This window comes from Pezoporus flaviventris, unplaced genomic scaffold (genome assembly GCF_033815535.1).
Source record: "Pezoporus flaviventris isolate CSIRO_AGI_PZ_B2104156 unplaced genomic scaffold, CSIRO_AGI_Pfla_v1 ptg000604l, whole genome shotgun sequence".
Lineage (NCBI taxonomy): Eukaryota > Metazoa > Chordata > Aves > Psittaciformes > Psittacidae > Pezoporus > Pezoporus flaviventris.
Window position 1 is genome coordinate 136832 of NW_026893150.1, and position 17167 is coordinate 153998.

Sequence of the window (17167 nt, forward strand, 5' to 3'; positions counted from 1 at the left end):
GGTGCCCTGCTGGTTCCTAAAGGGCTTTTCAATAGGAACCAGCGAGGTCATGGGTGGGATGGGGTGGGATGGGGGGGTGGCAGGGGGAAGGTTGGTGGTGGAGGGAAACTGAGGCACAGAGGGAGGGGAAGGAGCATCAACCCCTGCCCCTAGAACCGAGGCCTGGCCAAGCGGGTTTTAAGGCACGAGCTGTTCATCGGATAAATTAGATGGGGAATTGTTCAGTGGGAAACTGCTGGAGCCATCGCCCACCGGGCTCCGGCGTGGGGCTGGGGATGGAGGGTCCCGGTGAGGGCACAGGGATGGCCCCAGGGCGCTTGTGCATCTCCCCTCCTGCTCCTTCAGCACCCAGGGGTCACCCTGCCAGGGGCAGGTGCTCCTTGGGGACAATGGAGGGGCTGCAATGGGGTGGGGGGGGAGGTCACCATTGTGCCACCAGCACAACTGGCTGCTGGTGAGGTAACAAGGCCCCAACGGTGAGGTCACAGCGGGCTATGACATCACAACCGCTGCCCTGTGACATCACAAGGCCTCAGGAGCCCCAGTGTGAGCGCAGCATCCCCACCCAGGCCGGGTCAATGGGGGAGCAGGGGTGGGTTTACAGCCCCACGGTGCCGCCGGCGTGGGCACGGTGTGACTGAAGGAGCACGACTGGCACCGGCCCCCCCGCGGCAGATGGCACATTGTGGGGGGGATGTGGGGGGGGGATGTGGGGGGATCAGTGGGGGGGGGGGGGCTGCCTCCATCGTGTTGGTGTCCCCAAACCCTCGCAGGGATGCACTGAGTGGCATCAGGCCTCAGCAGGGCAGGTGGGCACGAGGCCACGGGCGAGGGGCTGCTGGAGGGGCGCCGGTGACAAAGGCGAAGGGCAGGATTCAGATTGTGGGGCTGGGGGTGCTGGACCCCCATCCTGAGCAGGCCTTGGGCCACTGGTCCTGGGGACCTGATCCAGCCGGGTGCTGCCGTCATGGGGCTCGGTGTGGGGCTCGGTGTGGGGCTCAGCGTGGGGCTCAGCTCGTCCTGCCAGCCCCATGGCAATGGGGGACCCTCATCACCCAGCACCCTGGGGTCCTTGCCCCTATCTCAGGGTGCCCTGGGGATATTGAGGACCCCCATCCCGCATCCCGAGTGACTTTGGGGCTCATCAGCACCCTGCGCCATCGATGGGGAAAGAGGGGCATGGAGAGGATTTGGGGAGCAGGAGGGGGGAGTCTCCATGGTGACAGGGCGCCAATGACGACAGTCGCCATGGCGAGGATGCGTGGCCCAGCCCGTTGCCATGGCGATGCGCCTGGCACAGCGAGTCGCCATGGAGATGGCCGAGGGATGGAGCTGGTCCCTATGGTGGGGACCAGGGCCAGGCCAGGGCTGATGGGGGTCCCTGGGGCTGAGCCCCCCATGTGTGGGGCCTCGCACCCTCCGGGGGCCGCAGGCACCGCGTGCCGCCGCGTGCCCACCGTCGCCACCATCGCCACCATCGCCACCATCGCCGCCCAGGTTCATTTGCACGAGGCTTTTCCACTCCAGTTCACACTACCATCTGACAAGCCCAACTTCTCATTTTCAGAGTAATCACTCCACTGCACTAATTGCACATGCAAATATGCAAATTCGTATTAATTAATTACTATACTAATTAGTTCTGTGGTATTTGCGAGTAATAAATCATTCGGAGGGAGCGGGAAGCTGGAGACTTGGCCCATTTACACTTCGCATAAAATTTTAATAGGCGCTCGGGCTGATCCGGGACAGCCGCGGTGCCGCGCTTAAAGGCACAGAGCCGGTGTGGCACGGCCTGGCCCCGGGAGCACCGCGAGCACCGCGAGCACCGGGAGCACCGGGAGCACCGGGAGCACCGGGAGCACTGGCCCCGGCGCGCCCCAGTGGGAGAGGGCACGGACAATAGGCAGGGGAAAGGGAAAACGAAGCAGAAAGCAATGGGGAGGAGGAAAGGGGGGCTGTTGCTGATGGTTGCTGTGTCCTCATGGGGAAACTGAGGCAGGGTCCTCACCGCAGGGCTCACCGGTTGGGTAGGAGGTGAGTGGCCACTTGTGGTATGGGGGGCACCCCCGAGGATGCGGGTGTTGAGGTCACTCATGAGGGTCACTCTGCTCTGCATGAGCACATCATCACCACCACCACGACCACACCATCACCAGCACTACCATGACCACACCATCGCCACCACCACGAGAACAGCATCACCACCACCATGAGCACATCATCGCCACCACCATGGGCACAGCATCGCCATCACCACAACCACACCATCACCACCACCGCGACCACAGCATCACCACCACCATGACCACACCATCACCACCACCGCGAGCGCAGCATCACCACCACCATGACCACACCATCACCACCACCGTGACCACACCATCACCACCACCGCGAGCACAGCATCACCACCACCATGACCACACCATCACCACCACCACGACCACACCATCACCACCACCACGAGCACAGCATCGCCATCACCACAACCACACCATCACCACCACCATGACCACACCATCATCATCACCACGAGCACAGCATCGCCATCGCCACCACCACGAGCACAGCATCGCCATTGCCATCACCACGAGCACACCATCACCACCACCACAAGCACGCCATCACATCACCACGAGCACAGCATCGCCATCGCCATCACCACGACCACACCATCACCACCACCACCACCACGAGCACACCATCACCACCACCACCACCACAAGCACACCATCACCACCACCACAAGCACGCCATCACCATCACCACGAGCACAGCATCACCATCACCATCACCACAAGCACACCATCACCACCACCACGAGCACAGCATCACCATCACCACGAACACAGCATCGCCATCACCATCACCACAAGCACACCATCACCATCACCACGAGCACAGCATCGCCATCACCACGAGCACAGCATCGCCATCACCATCACCACGAGCACGGCGCAGCCGCTCCCCGCTGCCACCTTTGGGGATTTTGCAAGCCTTTAATTGTCGTAAGCACAGATTAATTAAGCAGCGCTAAACACAAGCCCATGCATTATTGATGAATAAGGGTGAGTTCAGGTTGGTGCAAACGGTGTAATTAAATATAAACCTCAAGCTGCCCATTGTTAACGTACAAATTACATTACTATTGCGACACGTGTCGGGGCGCGCGGCCGAGGGGGAGCGGGGATGGGGGGGGATGGTGTAAGGGGGGGGGTGTTGGGGGGCAGGAGTAGGGACCCCACAAGCCGGCCCCATTGCTGCGGTCATCCCTGGGCACAGTGCCTGGCCTGGGCCTGTCTCCATCCACATCCATGCCGGCTCCATGTGCAGTGGGGATGCTCCCTTGTTCCCAGCCCCATAGGAACAGCAGCCCCCCACGTCCAGGCTTGGCACCCAGACCCACTGATGGACACGCACCGGGGCTGTGCGCACGCATGCACACGCGTCCTGCACACACACACACACATGCACATACATGCCCCCTCCTGTGCACACATACACATGCATGTGCATAGGGATGCACGCAATGAACGTCCCTGGCACATACACGCAAGCACACACACGCACTCCTGTGCACACGCACATGGATGCAGGCACAAGCACGCATCTAACGCATGCATGTACATGCACACACACATGCACACACACATGCACACACACATGCACATCCCTGGCACATGCATGCAAGCACACACACGCACTCCTGTGCACACACACATGGATGCAGGCACAAGCACGCATCTAAGACATGCATGTACATGCACACACACATGCACACACACATGCACATCCCTGGCACATGCATGCAAACACACACACATGGAAGCACACACACATGGAAGCACACACACATGGATGCACACACACATGGATGCATGCACATGCACATACATAGCACATACATGTACACGCACGCACACATGCACACACACACACACATGCACATCCCTGGCACATGCATGCAAGCACACACACATGGATGCACACACACATGGATGCACACACATGCACATACCTAGCACATACATGTACATGCACACACACATGCACACACACACACATGCACATCCCTGGCACATGCATGCAAGCACACACACATGGATGCACACGCATGGATGCAAACACACATGGATGCATGCACATACCTAGCACATACATGTACGTGCACACACACATGCACACACACATGCACATCCCTGGCACATGCATGCAAGCACACACACATGGACACACACACACATGGATGCATGCACACATGGATGCACACACACATGGATGCACACACACATGGATGCATGCACATACCTAGCACATACATGTACGTGCACACACACACATGCACATCCCTGGCACACGCATGCAAGCACACACACATGGATGCACACACACATGGATGCACACACATGGATGCACGCACACATGGATGCACACACACATGGATGCACACACACATGGATGCACACACATGGATGCACACACACATGGATGCACACACACATGGATGCACGCACACATGGATGCACACACACATGGATGCACACACACATGGATGCACACACATGGATGCACACACACATGGATGCACACACACATGGATGCACACACATGGATGCACACACACATGGATGCGCACACATGGATGCACACACACATGGATGCGCACACATGGATGCACACACACATGGATGCACACACACATGGATGCACACACACATGGATGCACACACATGGATGCACACACACATGGATGCACACACATGGATGCACACACACATGGATGCACACACATGGATGCACACACACATGGATGCACACACATGGATGCACACACACATGGATGCACACACACATGGATGCACACACACATGGATGCACACACATGGATGCACACACACATGGATGCACACACACATGGATGCACACACACATGGATGAACGCACATGCACATACCTAGCACATACATGTACGTGCACACACACGTGCACACACACGCACACCCCACCCACCCAGGACCCCCTCCATGTCCCCATCCCACCCTCCCCACGTGCTCCCCCCAACACCCCTTGGGGGGGGTGGTCCTCAGTGACACCCCAACTGGGACAAGTGACATCGACCCGGGGGGGCTGTGGGGAGAGGGGGGGGGTGCGTCCGGCTGCGCATCCCCTGGCCCAGGCAGCATGGGGGGGGGGGTGTGGGGGGGGGTGGCAGCTGGTTCCTATTTATTAACCAGTCATGGTTAAATTGGTTTATAAATTAACAGATGTTTTAACTTTAGTCTTTCTTCTGGGAATGGAGGCCGCCAAACTGCTCTGTGCTGGCGGCCGGGCCCCCCCCCCCGGGAGGGTGGCACTGATGGGGATGGGGGGCAAAAGGGACGGGACCCCCCCCGGTACAGCCCACCCTGCTGTGGGGGCACTGCGGTGGGCGTTGTGGTCCTCTGAGGTCACAGATGCTTAGGGAAGGGGTGCATGGGGATAGAGCTGGGGTTCCACAGGTGGGTAAACTGAGGCACGGCCCCCAGCAAGAAGGGACCCCCGCGTGGCCACGTCCTCTCCTTCCTTGGGGTCTCAGGCTTGTCCCCCCCCCTCGTCCCCCGTCCCCCCCGCTATGGTTTGACCTATTCAGACCGCCCAGACTCCCCCAAACCAGATGGGGGAGCGCATCCCAAGGTGATGTCCCAGGACCCCCCCCCCGATGCCCCCATGGCAGCACCCCGGGGTGTGAGGCTTGGCATGGGCCGGTGGCCGGTGGCTGCCAAGCGGGATGGCTCCAGCCATGGTCACCCCGTGCCAAAGCCCTTGAGCCCGTGCCCAGGCCTGTGCTCGCCGTGTGGCTGTGCCAGCGCCGCGGTGACCCTGCCAGCACCGGCAACGGCATCTGCCGGTGGCACCGGGACCAGGCCCAGAGGGAGGGGGACAGGAGGACACAGCCCCCTGATGGCCCCCGTCCTCGTGGTGCCAGCACCACAGGGACGCATCCTCTCCTTGCATCAGGGTCACCATTGCGGTGGGGTGCAGCCCCCAGCCCTACAGCGTAGAGGGGATGCCAGACCCCCCCCCAGTGCCACCATAGGGGTAGCCACGTCCCCAGCCACCCCAGTGAAAAACCCCATTTGGGGGGGGTCGCCCCCCATGCCTGTGGCTGGGGGGGTACCAGCAAGGAAGGGGTTAAGGTCCCTGCCGCCCCCCCCCCCCGGCGTGTTCCCACGCGTGTTCCCATTGCCGGCACCTCCTCTGCAGCCGGGGGGGGGCTGGGGTGCGATGGGGGCTCGGGGGGGACACCCGGAGTGATGGGCACTGAAGGGGGGACCCGGCACCCACTGACCCACACCCCTAAGCCTCGCCCTTCCCCTTAGCCCCGCCCCCTCCGGTGCACAGGCTCCGCCCCCCCCCCCCCCCCCCCCGACACTCACCTTTCAGACCCAACGATCGATGTCTCTGTGTCTTCTTGTCCTCACTGCTCTCCGGCCCCGCAGTACCTCGTGTCCCCCCCGTGTCCCCCCCGTGTCCCCCCACAGTGCCCTGTCCCCACAGTGCTCCATCCCCAGGGTGTTTGTCCCAGTGCCCCATCCCTGGGGTGCCCTATCACCACGATGCTCCATCCACTGTATACCCTGTCCCCACCATGGTCCACCCCTGTGCCACCCCATCCCTGTCACCCCATCCCCATGCCACCCCATCCTTATATCACCTCATCTTTATGCCACCCCATCCCCACAGCACCTCATCCCTGTCACCCCATCCCCTCTGCCACTCCATCCCTGTATCACCTCATCCTTATGCCACCCCATCCCCACAGCACCTCATCCCTGTCACCCCATCCCCATGCCACCCCATCCCTGTCACCCCATCCTTATATCACCTCATCTTTATGCCATCCCATCCCCGCAGCACCTCATCCCTGTCACCCCACTCCATGCCACCCCATCCCCTCTGCCACCCCATCCTTATATCACCACACCCTTACGCCACCTCATCCCTGTCACCCCATCCCTCCATCACCACCGCCGCCCCCCTGACACCGCGGCCCCACAAGTCCGGTGATGCCGTTGCTGCCCCCGATGGGTGCAGGCTCCGGCTCCTGTCACCGGTGAGGAGCGAACTCCTCGTCCTGAACCTGCTGCTGCTATTTTTACTGTCTCTGCAGGAGGATGCGCTGCCGCAGCCCCCGCCACGACGCACGGGGATGGGCACGGGCACGGCGCACACCCCACACACACCCCCCCCCCCCCCGCTTTCGGTGTGCCCTTGCCCCGGTGCCCATGGGATGGACGGGGCTGAGCCGGTGGGTAAGGAGTGACCGTGCCCGGCACACGCGGCCCGGCGCTGCGTGACGGGGAGGGCTCCGGTGCCGGGCCCGGTGCGGTTCCCCACGTGCCCCGGCGGGTGCGCGGCTGTGTGGGTGCGGGCGCGGGCGGCGTGCGCCGATCCCGGGGGGCTGCGGGTGCTGCCGCTGCCGCAGCGCAGGGAGGGGAGGGGAGGGGGCCCGGCCACCCCCTCGCTCCGTGTCTTCGTAGGCGGCAGGAGCGGGAACGGCAGCGGGATGGGAGCCTGGGAACCTGTTGCCATAACGACCCCGGTCCCGCGATGGGATGGCGGGATGGGGATGAGGATGGAGACGATGCTCCGGAGCATCGCATGGGGTCAGCCTGGCCAAGGGGGTGACCGAGGGACCCCACGCCTTGTCCCCCCCGCTGCCCCGAGGTTGGCAGCGCCATGTGCAGGGCCGGCTTTGCCACGCTGTGCCGGAGGAGGCTGCTCCGTGGCACGGTGCCGCTCGGGTAAATATTTTGCTGGAGCAGCGGTTGCTGGCCCGCGGCCACCCGCAGCCCTTGGAGCACCGGGAGATCCGGGGGCCGGAGCCAGCTCCCGGCTCCCTCTTCCTCGTTCCTTCTTGGAAGCGGCTTCCTCAACGCCACCGCCCCGGCCTTGTCCCCCGGCCAGGACACCCCGCGATGGGGCAGGAGCCACCGCGCCCGGCCCCGGCGCTGCGCCCACGGGTGCCCTCCGGCAGCACCGCACCGGCCCCCGGTGCCGAGCGGCGGCCGGGCTGGAGGCTGTGCCCCGGGGGGACGGAGGGACCGGGGTTGGGAGGCCGAGACCTCCCCTTCCCAAGAGGAAACTTTGGGTTTGGTGGAATTTTCCACCAGGAAAACGGCGCAGGGCCGGCTGAGGGCAGAGTCCTCTGGCCCTGGCACGCCCCGTGCGCCGGGGCTGTGGCTGGCGGAGGTGCAATGGCACGGTCGGGGTGTCCCAAGTCCCCATGGATATCCAGCCCCTGGGAGATCCCAGCCCTGCCTGAGCCGTGTCCCTGGCCCGTGTGGAACAGAGCAGGCTGGGCCCGAGGGGGGGGGGATTTTCCTGCTGCCCACCCAAGGGTGTAAATGGCCGTGCCCCTGCCCCCTGATTGCAGCTTGGTGGGGTAACTGAAGCACCAGGAATGGGGACTCACGTGGAAGCACCTATTCCCGTCCCATTCCCATCGCTGTCCCATCGGGAGACACCCCGTTGGCAGGGAAGGGGTTAAGGTCCCCCCACAGCTTGTCTGAACCCCCCGAGGGGCTCCCCAAGGGCTCATTACCTCGGCCTCAGCCCCCCTGCCCCGGGAGGGGGGAGATGAATAATTCAGTGCTTGGTAGGAGATGTGTCCTCCCTCCCTCTCCTTCCTCCTCCTCCTCCTCCTCCTCCTCACCGGCTCTGCTTTCCCCACCTCCCGCCACTCTCAGTCCTCGCCGTACCGGAGCCCCGGGTGCTACCGAACTCCCTGCTCGGTACCGGTGGCTGAGACCCCCCGACAGCGGTGACCATGGACCCCAAGGACCGCAAGAAGATCCAGTTCTCGGTGCCGGCCCCCCCCAGCCAGCTGGACCCCCGCGCCGTGGAGATGGTGAGGGGACACAGCGGGGTATGGGGGCACCCCGGGAGTCCCTCGGCACCCCCGAGGTCGCTGCAGTGACGAGGGACCCCCGGTGTGACCGGGAGGGATGGGGAGGGGGCAACGAGGGAGCCCCAAGGTACCGGGTCTTGAAAGAGGATGGGGGCAGAGTGGGACAGGAGGGATGGGACTGGGGGATCGGAGGGGGCAGGAGGGAGGGAAGGGACCGGGAAAGCGGGACGAGGGGGATCGGACGGGGCAGGACAGGGATGGAGGGGACAGGAGGGAGGGGAAGGGACCGGGAGAGCAGGACAGGGGGGATTAGAGGGGACAGAAAGGACGGAACGGGATTGGGAGAGCAGGGTAAGTGGGATCGGAGGGGATAGAGGGGACAGGACACGGAACGGGAGGGACAGAGGGGACAGGACTGGATGGGGGGGGACAGGATGGGACAAGGGAGAGACGGGGACGGGACTGGGGAGCTCCGAGGTACCTGTGTGAGCTGCGGAACCGCTGAGGGAGAGTTGTGCAGGGGGACAGGGATGGGGCAGGGATGGGACAGAGGGGACAGAATAGGGACAAGGATGGGGGAGAGGGAAGGGATGGGACAGAGGGGACAGGAGAGGGAGAGGGATGGGACCGAAGGGACTGGAGAAGGACAGGGATGGGACCGAAGGGACTGGACAGGGACAGGGATAGGGCCGAAGGGACAGGAGAGGGACAGGGATGGGACCGAAGGGACTGGACGGGGACAGGGATGGGGCCGAAGGGACAGGACACGCTGGGGGACGGTGCAGTCACTGTTGTACCCAGCCCAAGGGGACGTCCCAGGCACACGCCGGACCCAGAGCCCTCACGGAGGGACCGGGCAGGGGCTAGAGGGGACTGGGGACATCGTGGGGACCCCGGGATGGGGCCACGGCCCCACACGGTCCCTGCCAGCACCCGTGCTCACATGCATGCACATACATAGACACGCATGACACACGTGCAGGCGTGTGCATGGGCCCTTGGCCCCGGGGTGCAGGGGACGGGCACGCTGCGTGTCCCCAGCCGGTGACACCCCGCTGTGCCCCAGATCCGGCGGCGGAGGCCCACACCGGCCATGCTCTTCCAGCTCTCCGAGCACTCATCCCCAGGTGAGCAGCGCAGCGGCCGGGAATGGGACACGGGACAGGGATGGACGTGGTGGCAGGGGACAGCTGGTGTCACTGATAGGATGTGGTGGCAGGGATGGGATGCGGTGATAAGGATGGGGTGTGGTGTCATGCACGGCGTGAGATACCCGGGATGGGACGCGGTAGCGGGGAGGGAGCGCGGTGCTGGGATGGGATGCGGGTGTCACCTATGGCTTGGGACATCAGGGATGGGGCATGGTGGCAGGGAGGGGGTGTGGTGTCACATAGGGAATAGGGTGGCAGGGACGGGATGGGGCGGCAGGGACGGGATGGGGTGTCGCATAAGGAATGGGGTGGCAAGGACGGGATGGGGTGTCGCATAAGGAATGGGGTGGCAAGGACGGGATGGGGTGGCAGGGATGGGATGCGGTGTCGCATAAGGAATGGGGTGGCAGGGATGGGATGGGGTGTCGCATAAGGAATGGGGTGGCAAGGACGGGATGGGGTGGCAGGGATGGCATGCGGTGTCGCATAAGGAATGGGGTGGCAGGGACGGGATGGGGTGGCAGGGATGGTATGCGGTGTCGCATAAGGAATGGGGTGGCAGGGATGGGATGGGGTGTCGCATAAGGAATGGGGTGGCAGGGACAGGATGGGGTGTCGCATAAGGAATGGGGTGGCAGGGACGGGATGCAGTGGCAGGTCCCTGGTGGGCAGGTAACCCTTGGAGCAGGGGTCTGGGGGTGGCAGGGACCTGCCTGGCTCTGCTGGGTGCCATCAGCCCCTATCCCATTCACTCTTCTCTCCCCATTGCTGCCACCGACCCAGAGGACGAGTCCCTGCCCTACCAGGTGAGTGGCACAGGGACACCCGGGGCAGCCCCGCTCCCCATCCCAGGGCACCGGGGGGTTATCAGGGCCCAGTTTGGCTCCACGCTTATCGGTTCCCTGCCCGGCACCGGCACCCGGCGCTGGCACTGCGGGGACGGGGACACGGAGCCCAGACAGGCTCTGGGGTTTGGCTGCGGTCAAACAGCCCCGTGACCATCACAGGGACACCACAGAGTGCTGGGGTCTCCATCATGGGGCCCCCAATGCAGGGTCCTCATTGACACTGGATCCCCATTGCAGGGTCCTTATCGCTGGGGAGGGTCCTTATCGCTGTCAGTCTTGGGTCTCCATTGTGGGACCCCCATCGCAGCATCTCAATCCCAGAGTCCCCATTGCAGGATCCCAATCACAGCATCTCCATCGCAGGGTCCCCATTGCAGGTCCCCCATTGCAGCATCTCCATCCTGGGGTCCCCATTGAGGGATCCCCATCACAACATCCCCATCCTGGGGTCCCCAGTGAGGGATCCCCATCACAGCATCTCTATCCTAGGGTCCCCATTGAGGGATCCCCATCACAGCATCTCTATCCTAGGGTCCCCATTGAGGGATCCCCATCACAGCATCTCCATCCCTCGGTCCCCCCTGCAGGATGCCCATCACAGCATCTCCATCCCGGGGTCCCCAGTGAGGGATCCCCATCACAGCATCTCTATCCCGGGGTCTCCATGGCAGGACCCCCATTACAGCACCCACCTCCCCATGGGGTGCCTGGCTCCCCTGGGTCCATGGTGACCCCTGACATGGGACGGGGACACACCGGGACCCCATTGCTGATGCCATTCCCTCCCTCAGCGCGAGAGCTGCCTGCTGAAACCAAAGAGGACCAACCCGTGTGCCTACACCCCACCCTCGCTCAAAGGTACTGCATGAGCCGTGTGAATGGGGAAACTGAGGCACGGGGCTGTGCGGGGTGGGCTGGGGGCACCCGGGGCTCCCCACACCTCTCTGGGTGCTCCATGGGGAGACACCAGTGCTCCCAGTGCCAACACTGGTGCCTCCCCAGCGGTGCAGCGCATCGTCCAGTCCCACCTGGAGGGTGGCCTGGCCGGGGGGGACAGCTCCGATGGGGAGGCCGATGATGGGGAGCATGAGCTGGCCCGTGCCTGCGACCCCGACAGTGCCCTGGAGCCTGGTGAGCGGGATGGGGATGTGGGGGTCTGGGGGACATGGGGACAGGGGCGCTGAAGCCTTGGGGTGTGGGGATGGGGATGTCAGATGCTGGGGGACGTGGGAATGAGGATATTGGATCCTGGCGGACATGGAGACAGGAATGTTGGATCCTGGGGACATGGAGTTGGGATTTCTGGAGCCCAGGGGATATGGGGACAGGGATGGTGGATGGTGGGGGTCATGGGGATGGGGATGTTGGATACTGGGGGTCATGGGGACGGGGATGTTGGATACTGGGGGACACAGGGACGGGGATGTTGGATACTGGGGGACACAGGGACGGGGATGTTGGATACTGGGGGACAAGGGGACGGGGATGTTGGATACTGGGGGACACAGGGACGGGGATGTTGGATACTGGGGGACACAGACATGGGGATGTTGGATGCTGGGGGACACAGACATGGGGATGTTGGATGCTGGGGGACACAGACATGGGGATGTTGGATGCTGGGGGACACGGGGACGGGGATGTTGGATACTGGGGGACATGGGGATGGGGATGTTGGATACTGGGGGACACAGGGACGGGGATGTTGGATACTGGGGGACATGGGGATGGGGATGTTGGATACCGGGGGACACAGGGACGGGGATGTTGGATACTGGGGGACATGGGGATGGGGATGTTGGATACTGGGGGACACAGGGACGGGGATGTTGGATACTGGGGGACATGGGGATGGGGATGTTGGATACCGGGGGACACAGGGACGGGGATGTTGGATACTGGGGGACATGGGAATGAGGATATTGGATCCTGGCGGACATGGAGACAGGAATGTTGGATCCTGGGGACATGGAGTTGGGATTTCTGGAGCCCAGGGGATATGGGGACAGGGATGGTGGATGGTGGGGGTCATGGGGATGGGGATGTTGGATACTGGGGGTCATGGGGATGGGGATGTTGGATACTGGGGGACACAGGGACGGGGATGTTGGATACTGGGGGACATGGGGATGGGGATGTTGGATACTGGGGGACACAGGGACGGGGATGTTGGAGGCTGGGGGACACGGGGACGGGGATGTTGGATACTGGGGGTCATGGGGACGGGGATGTTGGATACTGGGGGACACAGGGACGGGGATGTTGGATACTGGGGGACACAGGGACGGGGATGTTGGATACTGGGGGACACAGGGACGGGGATGTTGGATACTGGGGGACAAGGGGACGGGGATGTTGGATACTGGGGGACACAGGGACGGGGATGTTGGATACTGGGGGACATGGGGATGGGGATGTTGGATACCGGGGGACACAGGGACGGGGATGTTGGATACTAGGGGACATGGGGATGGGGATGTTGGATGCTGGGGGACACGGGGACGGGGATGTTGGATACTGGGGGACACGGGGACGGGGATGTTGGATGCTGGGGGACACGGGGACGGGGATGTTGGATGCTGGGGGACACGGGGACGGGGATGTTGGATGCTGGGGGACACAGGGACGGGGATGTTGGATACTGGGGGACATGGGGATGGGGATGTTGGATACTGGGGGACATGGGGATGGGGATGTTGGATACCGGGGGACACAGGGACGGGGATGTTGGATACTGGGGGACATGGGGATGGGGATGTTGGATGCTGCGGGACATGGGGATGGGGATGTTGGATGCTGGGGGACACGGGGACGGGGATGTTGGATGCTGGGGGACACAGGGACGGGGATGTTGGATACTGGGGGACATGGGGATGGGGATGTTGGATACTGGGGGACACGGGGATGGGGATGTTGGATACCGGGGGACACAGGGACGGGGATGTTGGATACTGGGGGACATGGGGATGGGGATGTTGGATACTGGGGGACATGGGGATGGGGATGTTGGATACTGGGGGACACAGGGACGGGGATGTTGGATACTGGGGGACATGGGGATGGGGATGTTGGATACTAGGGGACATGGGGATGGGGATGTTGGATACTGGGGGACACAGGGACGGGGATGTTGGATACTGGGGGACACGGGGATGAGGATGTTGGATGCTGGGGGACACAGACACGGGGATGTTGGATGCAGGGGGACACGGGGACGGGGATGTTGGATGCTGGGGGACACGGGGACGGGGATGTTGGATGCTGGGGGACACAGGGACGGGGATGTTGGATGGTGGGGGACACAGACACGGGGATGTTGGATGGTGGGGGACGTGGGGACGGGGATGTTGGATACTAGGGGACATGGGGATGGGGATGTTGGATGCTGGGGGACATGGCGATGGGGATGTTGGATGGTGGGGGACACAGGGACGGGGATGTTGGATGCTGGGGGACATGGGGATGGGGATGTTGGATGCTGGGGGACACGGGGACGGGGATGTTGGATGCTGGGGGACACGGGGACGGGGATGTTGGATGCTGGGGGACACGGGGACGGGGATGTTGGATGCTGGGGGACACGGGGACGGGGATGTTGGATGCTGGAGCCCAGCGCTGCGGGGCCGGGTGCCACCATCCCCTGTAGCCCTTGGGGCGAGGGTGGGTGCGCGGGGGGAGCAGAGGCGCGTCCGTGCCCCGCGGGGCTGCGGCGGTGCCGTTCGCTCTTCCCTCTGCCCTCGGCTCATCCGCGCCCGCCCGAGCAGCGCCCGGGAGCCAGGCCCGAGCGGAGCGGAGCTACTTCAGCGGCCCCAAGGCTCACAAGCGGAAAGGTAACGGGATGGGGCCGGGGAGGAGGCGGGAGGGGGCCGGGGCCGGCGCTCGGGGCCCCTGCAGCCCGGTCACCCAGGAGCCGGGTCCCGCAGGCGGGCAGAAGGTGTCGTTCGCCGGCGGCATCGAGGAGCGCGGCCAGGACCTGAAGTCGCTGACGGTGTCCGAGATCCCGGAGGATCCCGAAGGACTGGAGGAAGAGGAAGAGGAGGACGGCGGCACCGGGGGTATGTGGCGTGTCAGCCCCTCCTGCCCCTGGTGTCTCCCTCTGGTGCTGGTGGTGCCTGACCCTCTGCCTGTTCATCCCCCCTTCCATCCCTTCATCCATCCATCCATTCATCCATTCGCCCATTCATCTGTCTGTCCCTCCATCCCACCCTCCATCCATCCCTCCATCATCTAACCTTCGATCCCTCCATCCTTCCATCCATCCATCCATCCCTCCCTCCATCCATCCATTACCCCTCCATCCATCCCTCCTTCCATCCCTTCATCCATCCATCCATCCATTCATCCATTCGTCCATTCATCTGTCTGTCCCTCCATCCCTCCATCCCACCCTCTATCCATCCCTCCATCATCTAACCTTCAATCCCTCCATCCATCCATCCATCCATCCATCCATCATCTATCCTTCAATCCCTCCTTCCCTCCTTCCCTCCCTCCTTCCATCCCTCTATCCATCCATCCACCCATCCATCCATCCCTCCATCGCTCCCTCCATCCATTATCCCTCCATCCCTCCTTCGCTCCCTCCCTTCCTCCCTCCCTCCATCCATTATCCCTCCATCCATCCCCAGAGCGGCGACACGTCGGCTTCGCCGAGGTTCCATCTCGCCCCATCGGCACCGAGCGCCATTCGCCCACCTACCCCCTGGGTACCAGTTAACCGGCACCGGGACCCAGCACCCCCCCGGCTGCAGCAGCTTCGCCGGTGCCCCCCCTTGCCCCATTGCCCCCCATCGCCCCACTGCTGCCCTGCCTGCGCTTCGTGTGCTGCCCCACACATGGCCACGGCCACCACGCTTCGCACTGGGGGGTCCCACGCGAGGGGCAGGGACCCCGCCGGGGGGCTGGTGGGGGGGACCCCCCTGCCCCACATCGAGCTGAGCCCCCTGCCCGCAATAAACGGCTGTACAGAGAGGATGGAGCCTGGTCTGGCGGGGGGGGCTGCGGCCATGGAGGGGGGGGGGTGTCTGACCCCCGGGTTTTGGGTGGTCTGGGCATCGGTGGGGCGAGAGCAGGGAGCTGTGGGGCAGGGCTGTGGGTCAGATACCGGTGCCCCATGGACACCCTCCTTCTCTCACAGGAATGGTCCCTCCCAGCCCCACTGATCCCCACCATCTTGTGAGGAATGGTCCCGCTCATCCCATTGACCCCCTCTGGAGAGGAATGGTCCCTCCCAGCCCCACTGTTCCCCCCCCCTCTGAAACGGAATGGTCCCTCCCAGCCCCACTGATTCCCCCCCCCCGAAAAGGAATGGTCCCTCCCAGCCCCACTGATCCCCCCCGGGAGGGAATGGTCTCTCCCATCCCCACGGATCCCTCCCCCCCGAAAGGGAATGGTCCCTCCCAGCCCCACTGATTTCCACACCCCCCCCCCCCCCCCCAAAGGCAAAGGTCCCTCCCAGCCCCACTGATTCCCCCTCCCCGAAAGGGAATGGTCCCTCCCAGTCCCACTGATCCCCCCCTCTGAAAGGGAATGGTCCCTCCCAGCCCCACTGATCCCCCCCTCTGAAAGGGAATGGTCCCTCCCAGCCCCACTGATCCCCCCCCTCTGAAAGGGAATGGTCCCTCCCAGCCCCACTGATCCCCCCCCCTCTGAAAGGGAATGGTCCCTCCCAGCCCCACTGATTCCCCCCCCCCGAAAGGCAATGGTCCCTCCCAGCCCCATTGCCCCCTCGTCACCCCCCCCGTGTACACAATGGTTTCTCCCTCTGCCGGCCATGGTTTGCGCCGGCGCAGCCTCGCTCTGGCGCTCCCCTCCTGGGGTCAGAGGTGGCAGCGGCGCCGGAAGTTGCGTGTGCCGGGGTCAGCTTCCGGCGGGGCCGGCACCGGGCGGCGGCAGGGACCGGGAGCGGGGCCTGCACCGGGCATGGGGCCTGCACCGGCGAGTACCGGGGGGCGGGGAGGGGCTGGGGCCGGGTCTGGGTCTGGGGGCCTTGGAGCCGGCGACGGGCCCCGGAGCGCGGCCGTTCCCGGGGGTGGGGGGGGTGTCAGCGGCAGCTCCGAGCGGGGACAGCGGGGGGGGGGGGGGGGGTCGCGGCCGTGCCGGTGATCTCCGGTGTCGCGTTGTGATGTGGTCACGGTGCTGCTCTGGGTGTCTGCGGAGCGCCTGAGCCTTGGCCCTGTTGACATGGGGCTGGTGGCCACTGGCACTGGGCTGGTGACCACTGACACAGGGCTGGTGGCCATTGACATGGATCTGGTGGCCACTGATAGAGGGCT

The 17167-nt window shown here is 63.9% G+C and overlaps 2 protein-coding genes across 5 annotated transcripts in view; both read left to right on the forward strand.

The window, feature by feature from the left end:
- Positions 1-17167, forward strand: part of LOC133264111 (receptor tyrosine-protein kinase erbB-2-like) — a 71149-nt gene that overhangs the window by 11924 nt on the left and 42058 nt on the right. The window lies entirely within an intron of this gene.
- On the forward strand, positions 8376-15863 carry PPP1R1B (protein phosphatase 1 regulatory inhibitor subunit 1B). 4 transcript variants are annotated; one of them, XM_061444032.1, is made up of 8 exons: positions 8376-8893; positions 9876-10020; positions 10828-10850; positions 11684-11750; positions 11895-12023; positions 14657-14722; positions 14816-14947; positions 15521-15863. In XM_061444032.1, exons 2-8 carry the CDS (start codon positions 9987-9989, stop codon positions 15607-15609), a joined length of 540 nt encoding a protein of 179 aa, XP_061300016.1. In that variant the 5' UTR covers positions 8376-8893; positions 9876-9986; the 3' UTR covers positions 15610-15863. The 4 variants fall into 4 exon arrangements, with proteins under 4 accessions (XP_061300016.1, XP_061300014.1, XP_061300013.1 ...); XM_061444030.1 differs by having other exon boundaries at positions 8380-8893; positions 9960-10020; XM_061444029.1 differs by lacking the exons at positions 8376-8893; positions 9876-10020 and having other exon boundaries at positions 10642-10850.